The sequence below is a fragment of the Pelophylax lessonae genome, assembly GCF_965119305.1.
Source record: "Pelophylax lessonae genome assembly, chromosome: 8".
Lineage (NCBI taxonomy): Eukaryota > Metazoa > Chordata > Amphibia > Anura > Ranidae > Pelophylax > Pelophylax lessonae.
The window spans coordinates 159,615,700-159,634,043 of NC_138775.1; the positions used below are offsets into that span (position 1 = coordinate 159,615,700).

Genomic DNA, 18,344 nt, shown 5'->3' on the forward strand with positions numbered 1-18,344 from the left:
ACAGACTTAGCAAAGTGATACAAGAGTTGATACATCCAGACCAGACCGGTTTTATACCTACGAGGTCCACAGCAATGAATCTCAGGAGGCTACTTTTGAATATGCTGTTATCAGCTGATAATTCAGGTGGGAGAGCTATTCTGTCACTAGATGCTTCAAAAGCTTTTGATAGCGTTGAGTGGCTGTACTAATGGGAGGTTTTGAATCGATTTGGCCTAGGCCAAGACTTTATACGTTGGGGTAAATTACTGTATATTGCTCCGAGAGCATGTATACAAATTAACAGCACAACCTCTACGTTTTTTCCACTTTTCAGAGGATTATCCCCTATCCCCCCCTGCTGTTTGCACTGGCCATAGAACCATTAGCTGAGGCAATAAGGCAATCAATTGATATCTATGGGTTTTAACGGGGGGACAGTTGTGAAAAAATGTCTCTCTATGCAGACAATGTCCTCCTGTTCTTGGGTGACACAAAGGGTTCATTAAGTTCTCTTATGAACCTCATAAAGATTTTCGGCACCTTTTCAGGATATGTCATTAATTGGGAGAAGTCAGTTCTATTTTCTTTGGATGTTCCTTGTTTAAAGCGGAGTTCCGGGCACAAAATTCAATTTCTAATAATTACTGCATTGTATTCCTTACTCTCCGCTGAGTCAGAATTGGATATTCCCATAGTTTTTTTTTTTTCACTTACCTGTTTACAGAGGTTTGTATACTCACCTTTCAAAGGACTTCCTCCCTCCTGTGCCTCGGCTCTCCTCGTCACTTCCTGCCGCAATGCGTCCTGGGAGCTCTTCCTCGGCCCTCCCATGATGCACTTTGCAGTCACATGGGCGGCCGACCACTGTTCTCATTTCTTGACTCACAGGCCTACGCCCACTGGAATCAGGAAGAAGGGAAGACATTTCCCCACAACGGACTCGGCAATCCACAACAAAGATGGCGCCGCACATCAGAAATTATATAAAGTAAGATTTTATTCTTGCAAACTCATTATTTCACCATTCTAACCAGGATTAGCGGATGTATCGATGTGTAAGGGTGATTGTTAGGGGGAGATTGAAAAAAAAAAACGATTCTGTGCCCGGAACTCCGCTTTAACTATATCAGTAGAGATCCAGTGTATTATGATTGAATATAGTTTTAAGTATCTTGGAATTTGGATTCATCCTCAGCTAAAAGATTATTTGAAATACAATCTGTCCCCTATTCTTCATGCCTTTAAGGCTAAAAGTAAAATTTGGTCTAGGTTGCCTTTGTCGGGGGTAGGACGTGCCAATTTATTAAAATGTTTTGGACCCCTCAATTGCTTTACATAACTCTCCCATATGGATCCCTATTTTTTGGCTCAAACAATTGGAGTCTTTGTTTCCTGGCCTGATTTGGAAGGGTGGTATATCCCGAATAGGCTTGGCTGTCCTTCAAAAATCAATAGAGACGGGAGAATTGGCCGTTCCCCATCCCAAAACGTACTTTATTGCCTCCCAAGTCCCAACCGCAGCACTTTGCAGGCTGGGGCGAAATAAATGTTAGAGATCCTATACAAGCTTTATTAATGATCGGTAATACGCGGTATCATCTCCTGGCACAGCTGGAGGTGGGACTGTTTGTCAATGATAAGACATTTCCTACTTTAATACTCATGCAAAAGATTTGGAAGGTAATGAAAGGATTGATGTCTTATGATGGGGTTTAAGTGTAGACACCTATCTGGGGAAATAAAAATTACCCAGAGCTTTATAAACTTCAGGGCTTTGATAAATGACACACAGCAGAACTTCAATTTATTTCACAGATGTATGTAGATGGGATTATAAAATCATTTAAATATCTGCAAATATCTTCTTTAAATTCTTACAGTTACGCCATGCACTTCAAACTCAATTAAAAAATATGGCTGTGACCCCGAAACCCATGGTAATAATGTCACTCCTTGCACAGACAAATAAGAAAAAAGGCCTCATTTCCTCCTTATTAGGGATGATCGAACTTTTGAAAAGTTTGGTTCGACCAGAACACCCGAACCTCCCGAAAGTTCGGCCCGGATTTCAGAACCCCATTGAAATCAATGGGACCCGAACTTCGGTAATCAAAAAACACAATTTTGAAGCCCTAAAACCCAATAAATGCCCCTAAAAAGTAACTAGGGTTCTGGGTCATGCCCCAGGGACTATTAATCACACAAAAAAAGTTCTTAAAATTTGTCATTTTTGATAGAGAGCCAATTATTGGAAAAATTTAAAAAAAAAATGGATTTAGTGTCTGGGGGGTCTAAAAAGTGTACCTGTGAAGTTTCAGCTCTGTAGCATGTCCAGAACCAGAAAAAAAGTTTGTTTGTATCAGTGCACTTACAGAACTATAATATGGCTTCGCTCTTTTCACACCTTGCCGGTTTTGAAGCAAGCGTTTTTTTGGGCATTTTTTGGGGGTTATTGGAGGCAGGCATAACATCTGTACTTCTGTGTAGAGGTATATATACACACACACTTATATGTATATATACACATACACATATATAGGTGTGAAAGTAGCAGAACACTATACTTGCCCTAATGAAATAATTCACACCCATATGGCTTCTCTGCTATAACACCTATATATGTGGATGTGTATAAATACATAGAAGTGTGTGTGTGTATATATACCCCTATACACAAGTTCAGATGTTTTGCCTGCCTCTAAAGACCCCCTCTAAAAAAAATGCCCAAAAAAACGCCTGCGCCAAAAAAAAACGCCCAGGTGTGTTATTGCAGGTGGTTTTTTTGGGCATTTTTTGGGGGTCTTTGGAGGCAGTCAAAACATCTGAACTTGTGTATAGGGGTATATACACACACACTTCTATGTATTTATACACATTCACATATATAGGTGTTATAGTAGCGGAGCCATATGGGTATGAATTATTTCATTAGCGCAAGTATAGTGTTCTGCTACTTTTACACCTATATATGTGTATGTGTATATATACATATAAGTGTGTGTGTGTATATACCTCTACACAGCAGTACAGATGTTATGCCTGCCTCCAATAACCCCCAAAAAATGCCCAAAAACCGCTTGCTTCAAAACCGGCAAGGTGTGAAAAGAGCGAAGCCAAATTACAGTTCTGTAAGTGCACTAATACAAACTAACTTTTTTTTCTGGTTCTGGACATGCTACAGAGCTGAAACTTCACAGGTACACCTTTTAGACCCCCCAGACACAAAATCACGCAAAAAAAGTTCTTAAAAATTGTCATTTTTGATAGAGAGCCAATTATTGAAAAAATTAAAAAAAAAAAAAAAAAAAAAAATTCTTTGGATTTAGTGTCTGGGGGTTCTAAAAAGTGTACCTGTGAAGTTTCAGCTCTGTAGCATGTCCAGAACCAGAAAAAAAAGTTTGGTTGTATTAGTGTGTTTACAGAACTGTAATATGGCTTCGCTCTTTTCACACCTTGCCAGTTTTGTAGCAAGCGTTTTTTTGGGCATTTTTTGGGGGTTATTGGAGGCAGGCATAACATCTGTACTTCTGTGTAGAGGTATATATACACACACACTTATATGTATATATACACATACACATATATAGGTGTAAAAGTAGCAGAACACTATACTTGCGCTAATGTAATAATTCACACCCATATGGCTTCGCTCCTTTCACACCTATATTTGTGTAAGTGTATAATACATATAAGTGTGTGTGTATATATACCCCTTCAGATGTTTTGCCTGCCTCTAAAGACCCCCAAAAAATGCCCAAAAAAAACAACTGCAATAACACACCTGGGCGGTTTTTTTTGGTGCAGGCGTTTTTTGGGGCATTTTTTTGGGGTCTTTGGAGGCAGGCAAAACATCTGAACTTCTGTATAGGGGTATATATACACACACACTTCTATGTATTTATACACATACACATATATAGGTGTAATAGCAGAGATGCCATATGGGTGTGAATTATTTCATTAGCTCAAGTATAGTGTTCTGCTACTTTTACACCTATATATGTGTATGTGTATACATACATATAAGTGTGTGTGTATATATACCTCTACACAGGAGTACAAATGTTATGCCTGCCTCCAATAACCCCCAAAAAATGCCCCAAAAAAACCCTGCAATAACACACCTGGGCGGTTTTTTTTGGTGCAGGAGTTTTTTTTGGGCATTTTTTTGGGGTCTTTGGAGTCAGGCAAAACATCTGAACTTGTGTACAGGGGTATATATACACACACACTTATATGTATTATACACATACACACATAGGTGTGAAAAGAGCGAAGCCATATGGGTGTGAATTATTTCATTAGCTCAAGTATAGTGTTATGCTACTTTTACACCTATATATGTGTATATATACATATAAGTGTGTGTGTATATATATATACCTCTACACAGAAGTTCTGATGTTATGCCTGCCTCCAATAACCCCCAAAAAATGCCCAAAAGAACGCTTGCTTCAAAACCGGCAAGGTGTGAAAAGAGCGAAGCCATATTACAGTTCTGTAAGTGCACTAACACAAACAAACTTTTTTTCTGGTTCTGGACATGCTACAGAGCTGAAACTTCACAGGTACACCTTTTAGACCCCCCAGACACTAAATCCAAATATTTTTTTTTTTTTTTTTATTTATTTATTTTTTTCAATAATTGGCTCTCTATTAAAAATTACAATTTTGAAGAACTTTTTTTTGTGCGATTTTGTGTCTGGGGGTCTAAAAAGTGTACCTGTGAAGTTTCAGCTCTGTAGCATGTCCAGAACCAGAAAAAAAAGTTAGTTTGTATTAGTGCAATTATAGATCTGTAATATAGTTACATAGTAGGTGAGGTTGAATAAAGACGACAGTCCATCCAGTTCAACCTGTGTAGGTGTGTGTGACTGTAACATAGCCCTTAATGTCCTGATCCTTGAGATGTAAGTCTAAGAGTCTTTTGAAAGTCACCATACTACCCGCAGAAACCACCTCTTGTGGTAGACAATTCCACAATCTTGTAGCCCTAACAGTAAAGAACCCTCCTTGTTGCCTGAGGTTAAAACGCTTCTCCTCTAATCGCATTGTATGTCCTCGAGTCCTCATGCAATTCCTTCGAATGAACAGCTTTTTTTCTAAGCTGAGATCCCCATTAAGATATTTATAAATTGCTATCATGTCCCCTCTCAGACGTCTCTTCTCCAGGGAAAATAAATCGAGTGATTGCAGCCGCTCTTCATAGTTAAGGTCCTCCAACCCCCTAATCAGTTTAGTTGCCCTTCTCTGGACTTTCTCCAGCTCCAACACATCCCTCCTGAGGACTGGCGACCAGAACTGGACAGAATACTCCAGATGCGGTCGGACCAGAGTTTTATAAAGTGGAAGGATTATAGTCTTATCTCTGGAATACATCCCTTTCTTTATGCATGCTAATATTCTGTTGGCTTTGGAAGCTGCCGCTTGACATTACATGCTGTTGCCTAATCTATCATCAACCAAGACTCCCAGATCTTTCTCCATTTTTGATTCCCCCAAGGGTTCCCCTCCTAACGTGTATTGTGTTTTTATGTTTTTAGTCCCCAAGTGCAAAACCTTACACTTCTCCACGTTAAACCTCATTTGCCATGTCGTTGCCCACTCCGTAATTTTGTCCAGGTCATTCTGTAGGATATCTGCTTCATGCTGTGCAGTTATTGCCCTGGCCAATTTTGTGTCATCTGCAAAAACTGATAACGAACTACTGATCCCGTCCTCAATGCTGTTTATGAATAAATTGAACAAGGTTGGTCCAAGGACTGAGCCCTGGGGCACCCCGCTTACTACCTCAGACCAGTCTGAGTATGCGCTGTTTATTACCACCCTTTGGACACGGCCTTTTAGCCAGTTCCGTATCCAAGAGCAAACCCTGCTGTCGATACCTGCAGACCTTATTTTATAAATTAAGCGCTTGTGGGGAACTGTATCAAACGCCTTAGCGAAATCCAAGTACACCACATCCACTGGTCTGCCCCTATCTAGCTCACAGCTCAACTCCTCGTAGAATGCTAAGAGATTGGTTTGACAAGAACGCCCATTTGTAAACCCGTGCTGGTTACTGCTGATGATGTTGTTGTCTTTAGCATATTCTACGATATAGTCCCTTATCATCCCCTCCAAAAGTTTACATATTATTGATGTCAAGCTGACAGGCCTATAATTTCCCGGGATATGCCTCTGGCCCTTTTTGAATATCGGAATCACGTTAGCCTTCCTCCAATCCCCTGGTACATCTCCTGTCCTAATACTGTCAGCAAAGATCAGGAACAGTGGTCTAGATATAACCTTACTGAGTTCCTTGAGTACTCTCGGATGTACGCCATCCGGACCTGGTGATTTGTTTGTGTTAAGTTTATCCAGTCTTTCCCTGATTTCACCCTCTGTTAGCCATAGTGGCAAGTCCTGTGTATTACTACTAACCATACAGTCATGGTCAGTGTACCCCTCCTTTTCCTGCGTAAAGACTGACGAGAAAAAAGCATTCAGCACGGTTGCTTTTTCAGTGTCCTCTGTAACCATCCTCCCATCATCGTTAATTATGTGTGCAATATGCTCTGCCCTAGTTTTTTGCTGTTGATATATTTAAAGAATTTCTTTGGGTTTTTTTTTACTATCCTCCGCTATTTGTCTCTCAAAGTTGATTTTAGCCATCTTGATTTCTTGTTTACTTTTCTTATTTGCCTCCTTGTATTGCTGGAAGGCCGATACTGTGCCCTCTGATTTATATTTCTTGAAGGCCAATTTTTTTCCCCTAATAAGTTTTTTAATGCTACGGTTTAGCCAGCCAGGTTTGGCTTTGTCTCTTCTAAAATTATTTCCCATAGGAATGCACTGCAAGATTAATTTGCTTAATATGTTCCTAAAGCATTCCCATTTTTCCTCTGTGGTCAGTGATCCCAGGGTTTGGTCCCTTTCCATCAATGAGTACAATTTTGGAAAGTTTGCCCTTCTAAAGTTTAGGGTTCTTATGTTCCCCACTTGCCTTGTTATATTGTTATTTATACTAAATGTGATCATCCTGTGATCGCTAGAGCCCAGGTTGTCCTGGACTCCTACCTCCGAGATTATGACTGGGTCATTAGTGATCAATAGATCCAGGACTGCGTTTTCTCTGGTAGGGGAATCCACCAACTGTGACATGTAGTTGTCCTGTAAGGTTTCCGTGAATAGACGGGCCTTCTGTGAGTGTGCAGTCCCCTCTTCCCAGTCAATGTCGGGATAATTGAAGTCCCCCAATATGATGACTGATCCCAGTTTTGCCACTTTACCCATTAGTGCTAAAAATTCCAGCTCTACCTCCTCCCCTTGGTTAGGTGGCCTATAGCAAACCCCCACAACTACTTTTCCCTTATCTTCTTCCCTATCGAGTTCAACCCTCACAGATTCTAAATCCATGCTCATTCCATCCGTAATGTCACTCCTTTCTATCACCTTTATATTGTTCTTGACATAGAGACATACCCCTCCCCCTCTTTTTCCTACCCTGTCCTTCCGGTACACCGAATACCCTTGGATATTGGCCAGCCAGTCATGTGAGGGGTCGAACCAAGTCTCTGTTATTCCCACAAGGTCTATGTCATCCTCATGTACTAACATTTCCAACTCATCCATTTTATTAGCTAGGCTCCTGGCATTAGCATATACCCCTCTTAGTTTTACGGAATTGGCGGTTATGTTTATATCTGTTTGGTCTGCGGTTTTCCCGCACAGACCCGCCAATTGACGTTGTGGACCTACTGTCGCTGCTGACCCTACAACTGCCTTCAGTCCTTTGCTCCCTCCTGACTGATTCTACTTCTGAGCCCTCCCCCCCGTCTCCTAGTTTAAAAGCCCCTCCAACTTGGTGGCCATCTTTCTCCCCAAAAGAGCTGTACCGTCCCCATTAAGGTGCAGCCCATCCTTACTAAAGAGCTGGTAGCCGACTGAGAAGTCAGCCCAGTTCTCCAGGAAGCCAAACCCCTCCTTCCTACACCAATTCCTCAGCCACTTGTTAAGATCCCTAATCTCCTTCTGCCTCTCCTGTGTGGCTCGAGGTACAGGCAGTATTTCAGAGAAAACCACCTTGGAGGTCCTTTTCCTCAATCTATTACCTAAGTCCCTGAAATCGTTCTTTAGGATCCTCCACCTACCTTTAACTTCGCTCTTTTTACACCTTGCCGGTTTTGAAGCAAACGTTTTAGTGGGCATTTTTTGGAGGTTATTGGAGGCAGGCATAACATCAGAACTTCTGTGTAGAGGTATATATACACACACACTTATATGTATATATACACATACACATATATAGGTGTAAAAGTAGCAGAACACTATACTTGCGCTAATTAAATAATTCGCACCCATATGGCTTCGCTCCTTTCACACCTATATGTGTGTATGTGTATAATACATATAAGTGTGTGTGTATATTAGAGATGTCGCGAATATCAAATTTTCCGTTCGAGAACGGCGAACGCGAACTTCCGCAAATGTTCGCGAACGGGCGAACCGGGCAAACCGCCATAGACTTCAAGAGGCGGGTGAATTTTAAAACCCACAGGGACTCTTTCTGGCCACAATAGTGATGGAAAAGTTGTTTCAAGGGGACTAACACCTGAACTGTGGCATGCCGGAGGGGGATCCATGGCAAAACTCCCATGGAAAATTACGTAGTTGACGCAGAGTCGGGTTTTAATCCATAAAGGGCATAAATCACCTAACATTCCTAAATTGTTTGGAATAATGTGCTTTAAAACATCCAGTGTGTGAATACATTCAGGTATGATGTTGTATTGATCAGGTAGTGTAAGGGTTATGCCCGCTTCACAGTGACAGACCAAAATCTGACAGACCAAACTCCCCGTTTAACGCAACCCACACAACCGCAAACAGTCCATTTGCAGTGGGCACAGTACAGTCTGTGTTCCTGACACTCACTGGCAGGCAACTGCAATTATATTACAGAGAAAAAATTAAATGACTTTTTTTATCTGCAAGGTGCTGTGCCTTCCTATATGAGTGGTGGGCAGTGGGCACAGTACGGTCTGTGGGCCTGACACTCACTGGCAGGCAACTGCAATTATATTACAGAGGTAAAATTAAATTAATTTTTTATCTGCAAGGTTCTGTGCCACCCTATATGAGTAATGGGCACTGGCAGTGGGCACAGTTCAGTCAGTGGGCCTGACACACACTGGCAGGCAACTGCAATTATATTAAAGGGTAAAAATTAAGGCTCAGTTCACATTTGTGCGATGCAGGAACGCTGCGAATATGCAGCGTGATCCCACATCGCATCCGCACATCTGGCAGTTCACAGTGCCATATGCGATACGCAGGGGTGTCAATTAAATGTTAACGACACCCCCAGTTTAATCGCATATTGCAGTGCGATCTGACAGTTCACACAGAATCAGATCGCACAAGTGTGAACCACTGTGCGATCCGATTCTGAGGCGGCTCAAAAAAATGCCTCCTGTGCGAGTTTGCTGCGGATGCGCTGCGAATTCAGCCATACAATGTGTATGGCTGAACTCGCATCCGCACAGGAGATCGCATGTAATGAAGGAGCATTGCGCTCCAAATTACATGCGATCAGCGCATTCGCACAAATGTGAACCGGCTTAAAATGACTTTATCTGCAAGGTATTGTGCCACCCGATATGAGTGATGTGCACACAGTACAGTCTGTATATATATGTATAGAAAAAAAATAAATAAAAGCAGACTGATATACCAGCCCTAAAAAGGGCTTTTTGGGGTGTGTCAGGATGCTGTCCTTACAGCAGGAGTGGACACAGAACACTGACCAGCTAATGATTTCCATATTAATTCAGCAGCAGCAGCAGCAGCACTCTCCCTGCTCTAACTAATGTTGGAAAGTTGCCCAGGGTTCCCAGATCTGCTCGTATTTGGCCACTCTATTCAATAGTATTCCACCCATTTTTTCCTGTGACATAATCAAGGAAATCTTGTGTTTTATCTCGAGAACAGAAATCAAAGGCTGTTTCCAGACCCTGGCAAGGGTGATTTTTAGCTTCTAGAAAAATATCAAGGATTGAGTTGCCTTGTTTACCTGTTTGTTTATTAAGGCTATTTGAGGGTCCTGCAGGATTTGCAGGCCTGTGACTTTCCTGGTGAGGTGGAATATCTTGTTCCAGTAGTTTCTTATATGGGGACATGTCCACCATATATGGAACAGTGAGCCCTGTAGCCCACAATGACGGAAGCAAAGAGATGACGCATTTGGGAACATTGCGGTGGGACGTACTGGAACAAGATACCATTGCGTAAGATGCTTAACATTTGCTTCAATTAGTGAAACATTTAGAATTCACTTGAAAGATTGGTAGAACATTTGATTCCAGTTGTTCAAGTCTATGTCTATGTTTAGATCCTCCTCCTCTTTGGTCATGGGCCTCCACGCACCAACGTTCGTAAGGTGGGATTTTGAGGGGGCACTATATATTTTTCTTTTTCAATAATTTTTATTGAGAGTTTTATGCATTAACATTAGAACAATAACAAAGAGTGCCACGTAGGGGCAAGGCCATCACTGCAACAAGCTGTAACAGTACCCAGGGCAAACAAAAAGAAAACAGTGGTTACACACTCAACCTACAAATTAAGACACAGAAGATATGCTACACAAGCGTAACTCCCTGAGCAGGTAAAAGAGCACATATTTGCAGTCATAGGCCCTCGTACGGGAGCCCCCAGTGATAAGTAGAAAAAATACAAAAAAGACAAAGGAAAAAGGTAAGAGAAGAGAGAAAAGAAGAAGTAGAAAAAAAGGGAAAAAGAGTGGACCCAGCTCCGCGCCCCGCCCCCCCCACCCCAAAGACCTCTCTCAAGCCGGCCCCGTCAGATAGCTGAGCCATGGCTCCCAAACCCTGTCGAAGTTACGCATCCTGTCGTCCAGCTGAGCCGACAGTCGCTCATTCACCATGATCCAGGACAATTTATGCCTCAGCTGCTCGAACGGGACCACAGGAGACCTCCAGGACCTGGCAATAGTAATTTTTGCTGCTGTAAAAATAAAGGTAATAAGCCTCCTCTGTGCCCTCGTGGCCGCCTCCACTTTCTGACCCAGGAGGGCCTGTTGCGGAGATTTAACTAGGTTCACCTGTGTCAGGGAGTACACAAAATTGTACACCCTGATCCAGAAACGTCTCACCCTAGGGCACAGCCACCAGACGTGGAGCATAGAGCCCTCCTGGCCGCAGCCCCGAAAACACAGAGGAGATGCTCCTGGTACGAAGGTGGCAATTCTAGCTGGCACCATATACCAGCGTAGCAGAACTTTATAGTTGGCCTCTATAATGGAAGTATTGATCAAAGACCTGGAGGCCTCCTGAGCCATGACATGCCAGTCAACTAACTCCAAGGTATCCTGGATATCGGCTTCCCAACGGACCATGTAAGGAAGTTTCACCGGCGAGTCAGATAACACATTATAGATCACGGAGATAAAACTACGTAGGTTATCATATTTGCGACACAGATATTCTATGGGCGTCATTGTCGTCAGGTCAGAGAGGCGAGATAGAGCTCGTACATAATGATCAATTTGAGTGTACCGAAAATATTCAGATTGAGGTAAGTCATATTTGTCAACCATCTGCTGTCTCTTAAGAAAGCCCCTATGATCACAGAGGTCCGCTATGCGGATCAGGCCCTTGTTCGTCCACCATAGAAATGATCTGGGGGAGAGACCCGGGGGGAACCCACTATTATTCAAAAAGGGGGCCATGGGGGTGTGAGGAGACCGGAAAGCATGTGTCCTGGACAACCGATCCCAGACTGCTAGAGAGTGGGACAATGCCGGGCATAGAATTGGAGGGCGGTCTTTTGGCAATAACCACATAATTTGGGAGACCTCACTACCCGGTACTGAGCTGGCCTCCAAGGTCATCCACGCCGTAGGGGACCGATGAGAGTGAAATTGAATCAGTTGGGCCAACTGGGCCGCATAAAAATATTTCATCAAATCTGGCACCCCCAGACCTCCCCTGGATTTAGGGGTATAGAGCGTTTTTTTGTTCACCCTAGGTCTCTTGTTCCCCCAGATAAACGAAAGGACCTGGCCCTGAAACTTGAGCACATCTGTCCGGTGCAGAGCCACTGGCAGTGTGCGAAACAGATATAGCACCCTCGGGAGGACGTTCATTTTAATCGAATGCAGTCTGCCAAACCATGAGGGGGGATGCAGTGACCACCTACCCATGTCCTCCCTCAACCGGGCAAACAGAGGTGGATAGTTTTTAGCATACAAAGTGTGCAGGGATGGAGTTAAATTAATGCCTAAATAAGGGAGGGAATCTGAGTGCCACGAAAATTTAAAGGAGTGCTGTAGCGTTACCACCGTCTCAGGGTCCAGAGAAAGATTCATAGCCTCCGACTTAGCCTGGTTAACACGCAGTCCCGACACTAGTGAGAAAGAGTCCAGCAGGGCAAACAGGTTAGGCAAGGTCGTGAGAGGAGAGGAGACCACCGCCAACAAGTCGTCCGCAAAGAGGACGCACTTATGTTCGGAACCCCCACAAACCAACCCCCTAACATCCTGTGAGGCCCGGATTTTTAGCGCAAGAGGTTCCAGAGCTAGAACGAAGAGGAGGGGTGAGAGGGGGCAACCCTGACGGGTGCCCCTTCGTATCGGGATAGGTCCCGAGCAGTAGCCCTTCAACCTTAGGATCGCCTTAGGCGTGCTGTACAGGGTCCGTAGTAAAGTAAGAAAGGGGGAGCCAAAGCCAAAGCGAGCTAAAACATCAAACAAGTAATCCCATGAAAGGGAATCAAAGGCTTTGTGTATATCCAATGAAAGAAGCATACCCTTACGAACTCCCCCCCCCATCCCAGTCCGATTGAATCGCAGAGATAATGTCCAGGACCCGCCTGGTCTGGTCCGAGGTCTGACGACCCGGGACAAACCCGGCCTGGTCAGGGTGAATATATGTGGCCAAAAAGGAACCCAGTCTAGCTGCCAGAACCTTTGCTAAAATTTTCAGATCCGAGTTGATCAATGATATCGGACGATAATTATCACAAATGCTATGATCCTTTCCCGGCTTAGGGAGGACATGAATATATGCCACATTTTCCTGAGGCGGAAGCGATTCGCCGGACCGGAGAGCATTAAAGAGAGCACAAAGGTGAGGGGTCAGAGAGTCCTGGAATTTACGATAATATGCTCCCGAAAAACCATCTGGCCCAGGGGCCCTGGAGGGGTGCAGGCCCTTAATAGCCTGGATCACCTCCGCTTCCGTGATCGCACCGTCCATCAATGCTGCATGGGATTGGGATAGCATAGGCATAGCGAGATCCGCGAAAAAAACGTCTGCCTGGCCCCGATCGTAAGCTGCCGGTTCACGATAAAGCTTGGTATAAAACCTCGCAAATTCGGACGACAGCAGGTCCGGATTACGAGAAAGCGCCCCCGTCCGCAAGCGAAGCCTAGGAAGAGCCGACATAAAAGGGCGGGGAGCCAATTTACGCGCCAACAGCGTGGTTGGTTTGTCACCCATGGTATAAAATCTGTGGCGGGACCATCGAAGACACTTCTCAGCTTGTGTCGTGAGGCTCAGATTCAGAGCCAGTCTAGCCGCATCAATCTTGTCCCTGAGGTCCAGCTGGGGATGCGTCTTCTGCTCCTGGAGCAAAGCGGCAAGGGCCTGTTCCTGTATTTTGACGGTGCTCTCCCGGTTACGTTTTAAACGCGCCGCAATTTGGATCAGTTTACCGCGTATTGTGGCCTTATGGGCAGCCCAAGTTATTATCGAGGAAGTCTCCCCCTTATTATTTTCCTGAAAAAACAATTTAATATCTTGCCCCACCTCCTCCACGACCCCGGGGTCAGTCAGCAAAGACGCGTTCAGCCGCCACGGGGAGGGACCCGGCCGGGACCACAGGGCCTCGAGCTGCACCAGCACCGGCGAATGATCCGACCAAGGAGTAGACAAAATTTTGGCCATGCACATATGCGGAGCCAGAGCAGAACTGGCAAACACATGGTCTATCCTGGAGTAGGTACCGTGTACATGAGAAAAATATGTGTAGTCTCTCTGGGACGGGTTATATTCCCTCCAGAGATCCAGTAGGTCCCAGTCGTGGAGGAGGCGAGCCAGTTTGTGTCCATTTTTGGGCAAATGCTTATATCTAGGCCTACCCGGGACAGACTTGTCCAAGGTGTGCTCCAGGGGGAGATTACTATCCCCCCCCAAGATTACTCTACCCTGAGTCTTGGGGAGTAAAGTACGCAGCATATCATGGAAAAAAGCCAACTGACCCGAATTAGGAGTATAATAGGAGATAAGGGAGACCAATTGGTCATCAATCAGCCCAACAACCATAAGATATCTACCCTCCCTGTCCCTGACCACAGTAACCGGAGAGAACAGAACCCTACGTGAGAAACAAATAGCTACTCCCCTCTTCTTCTCCTGACCCGAGGACAGATAAAACTGTGGGAAGTGGGACGAGAGGTAACGCGGAGCTGAGGTCTTGGAAAAGTGCGTTTCCTGTAGTAGTAATATATCGGCTTTTTGGCGTTTGTATTCCAGAAAAGCCTTGGTGCGCTTCACCGGGGAATTTAATCCCTGCACATTATGAGTAATTATTGAGAATTTAGATGAGCCCGAGGGTGGCATGGTAGTCTGGCAGACTGCACTCACCTGAAAGCATCCCAGTAGGTTTCAATCGGCCTCTAACCGAAGTCCGGAGTCTCCCGAGGTCCCGGGGTGTCACCGTAGGGCCGGCGCGCAGAGTCAGGGTCCAAGAACAGAAAAGAAAAAGAAAAGAGTTAGAGAAGGAACAAGAAGCGGCAGGGGGAGTTGCCCCCCTCGCCGCACAGGCATACGATAAACACACAACTAGCTGTACATGGGATTGGAATTCCCCCAGTTCCCATATCTGGGGAAGTGGACGTGAGGTTGCCCTCATCCAGGGATAAGGGCAAGTTCACCAAAGTGACATGCGGGAACACCCGGGCCACAACCCAAAAAAAGAACATATAGGAGGGAGGATCAGCTGAGGAGCAGGGAGACCCCGCTTGCCGAGGACACCCCCATTCCGGAGACAGCCAAGGTGCCGGGCGACCCCGCCTACCCCACGCCCCAAAGTGGGGGCCACAGGATCCCTGCCAGGCCACCCGGCAACCAACTTCCGAGCCACCCCCAGAGAGGTGAGACTCATGACATCAATGGTTAATGAAAACATCAGATAGGACGAAAAAATTAAAATTGTGAACATCCAAAACTAAATGATTTTACCAAGTTCAGTCCTGCTGGTGCAAAAAAGAAAGCAAAAAAAAAAAAAAAAAAAAAAAAAAGAGGGGAAAACAACAAAACAAAACAATAAGGGGGGATATAACACCCCACAAGCTGTAAACAGCCGTGTACAGCTGGTTTCCCCCCCCTAACCCAGCCGCCGCCGCAATTTCGGCATTGGCCGGGATTGACAGGGTTGGGAAGCACTTACTAAAACTGAAAAACTGAACAAAACAAAAAAAAATATTAAGTGGCAAAAAGGGAGCAAGTAGGACCAGTTCCCGAGGTCTCTTCATGTCTTGCGGTTGTTCTTCCGAGACGCCTGAGAATCCTGACGAGACCACACCGGAGACATGGGGCGCCCAGGTCCGGCAGCCGAAGGCGGAGAGCGAGGTTCTCTAGACAGGAGGCCCAATTCCAACAGCAAGGACTCCCCATCGTGGAAGTTAGCAAAGGAATGATTCTTGCCGCCATAGGAAAAGGAAAGTCTGAAAGGAAAGGACCAGCGATATTTGATTTGGTGGTTCATCAGTTGTTGCAACAATGGCTTGAGGGTCCGACGCTTCTGCACCGTGGAAGGGGCTAGGTCCGTGAAGAGCTGTATTGGAGAGCCGAACAGGGAGAGATCCTGACGATTTCTAGCCGCTGACATCATCTTCTCCTTAATCTTATAGTAATGCGGTTTCAAGATTATATCACGAGGAAGACCATCCTGCCGAGGCGCAGTTAGGGCCCTGTGGACCCGGTCCACCTCAAGCTGATGAGGAGTAATATCGGGGATCAAGTCTCTCATGAGGTCCTGTACCGCTCCTTCCAGGTCCTGATGTTTCTCTGGAAGACCCCTTAAGCGCACATTATAACGGCGCGATCTGTTCTCTAGATCTTCAATCTTTGAATAGGCTTCCTCCAGTCTGTCATGTAACTGAGTTACCATCTTAGTGTTCTGATTAACCCTTTGTAGAGAGCCATCCATCTTTTGTTCGATAGTATCCAGCCGCGCCCCAAAGCTATGCAGGTCCTGCTTGATGTCTGTTGTAATTATAGCACAAGCCTTGGACAATTCCTGTTGTAGCAATGTGGAGAAACGAGCCAGCAAAACTGCATCCCCCGAGTAGGGGGCCTGGGGTGGCGTTGGATCCACATTCGGGGGGCTAGGTTGGCTGAAAAGGGAGTCTGCCAGCTCGGCCATGTTCCTATCCAAAGAGGAGCTCGGGGAACATGAAGGTGCAGGGTTGCCAAAGGAGGCTGCAGGAGATGATGCCTGATACCCCGCAGCCATGCCCGGGCTCAGCCCCGACTGACCCGATTGCTGCGAGGAGAAGGGGTCCCCCAAATCCTCCCGGAAGGGAGAAGAGGTTGTCAGGCGTGGAGATGCCGGATCCGGAGGCTTCTCCTGGGCTGCAGCCTGGCCGCTCCGCGCGGACTGTTTGCTCGGCGCCATCTTGGGAGAAGGAGACTTGCTGGCCGGAGCGGGCCGTGGAGTGTCCCGCTTATTGCTCTGCTTATATTGCCTCTTCCTGGGTGGACCCGTGCTCCCCCGCCTCATTGCAAACCCACCGTAGCCTAGTGGGGTGAGTTCGCCGGCTCCCGCCGCTAATTATTGCTGGGTTGTGGCCGGTGGTGTGCGGAGCGCAGCTAGGACATGTCCTCTCCCGTGCCCGCGCGCATGCGCCTGGCACTATATATTTTTATTGTTATTTTTATTATTGTTATATGAATTTTTAGAAGCCTAATTGCATGCACCAGGCCCAATGGCTTTTCAGCCTCTTATTACAACAAATTTGCTATTCAATTAGTGCTTCACCTATTGCAATTTTTAACACTCTAAGGGAAGGAGTGTCATTGGTAATGCAGGCTAACAGAACTCACATCTGTGTAATACCTAAGCCAAACAGGGACCCTAGTGATGTCACTAAATACCACCCAGTATTGCTAATTAATTAATAATGAATTCACACTATTGAAGAAAAGTTATGCTAACAGACTTAATACATTTTTTTCAACTATATTCATGTGGATCATGTTGGATTTGTATCTGGGCATCAGGCTGCATATCAGATACCAGCTCTGCTGATTACAGGTGCAATGCTTTGCAGGCTCATAGTAAAACAAATAATAAATGCACATTTTTTACCTGCAAAAAGATGTGCATTTATTATTTGTTTTTACAAAGGTGAACTTATCCTTTAACCAACACCCAGGACAGATGTTTAATTTGTTCTTCAAAAGTTTGTGAAAAAATGATGATGTTATTGAGATAAACTAACACAGTCTCGAAGTTAAAGTCCCCCAATACACCTCTCCATTAAGCACTAGAAAGTGCTAGAACCATTAATGAGGCCGAAGAGCATGCGGTTTCGAATAGTCCCAAGTGCATGATGGTTTTCTATCAGCCTTAGTCCGCACCAGGACTTGCCAGTAGACACTGGCCAGATCCATGGTGGAGAAGAACTAAGCTTGTCTAAGGGCCATCAGAGATTCCTTGACCTGAGGTAGAGGGCATGCGTTTAATCTACGGTAATCCACACAGAACTGTATTCTCCCATCTTTGGAGTGACCCATGGATTGCGGCTTTCTTTGATTACCCCACTCTGAAGCATATTGTGGAGTAACTCCTTAACCTCTTGGCACAATGCCAGGTGATGCCTTCAACCAGATTGAGCAGATTTTTGTTCTGTTCTCTTGCTCCAAATCTCTGTAAGTAGAAGTCATACTCCATACCTATGACCTCTGACCCGGTATCAATCAGGACTTCTTGCCCATCAGCCAAAGGTGGCGACCACATGGCTCAGTGCAACCATGCCCTCTGACTAGCTGGCCATTTGGGTTGTTGGTCTCGGGGGTCGTCCCTCTACCCTGGGAGTCAGTAGTTTAAAGATGGCCTGGAGGAATTTCTGAATCTGGACCACCCACAGTTCTTGGCTATGTGTCCATAGCGGCTGCACCACTAGCCTTTTTGGTCCTCTTCCTGATCCTTGCGCAGTGGGTTCTTGCACCTGATGGGGTTGGGGTTAGTCCTTTTTAGAGGGGGCCACCTCCTGTTTCAAGGTGGTCACATCCTGAGCTAGATTTTGTCAGTTTGCATGGCTGACAGGGGTGAAGGTGCTCTTTAAAGAAAAC

At 45.3% G+C, this 18,344-nt stretch overlaps 2 protein-coding genes across 2 annotated transcripts in view; both read left to right on the forward strand.

Moving 5' to 3' along the window:
- LOC309561645 (complement factor H-related protein 5-like) overlaps positions 1-1,951 on the forward strand; it is a gene marked incomplete at its 3' end in the record, with an annotated part of 218,867 nt that extends 216,916 nt beyond the window's left edge. Inside the window, exon 4 of the mRNA XM_082265642.1 lies at positions 1,863-1,951. Within this exon, the coding sequence (XP_082121768.1) occupies positions 1,863-1,951 (89 nt within the window). The remainder of the gene's footprint in view (positions 1-1,862) is intronic.
- LOC309562208 (uncharacterized protein) overlaps positions 1-18,344 on the forward strand; it is a gene marked incomplete at its 5' end in the record, with an annotated part of 1,875,955 nt that overhangs the window by 1,099,900 nt on the left and 757,711 nt on the right. The window lies entirely within an intron of this gene.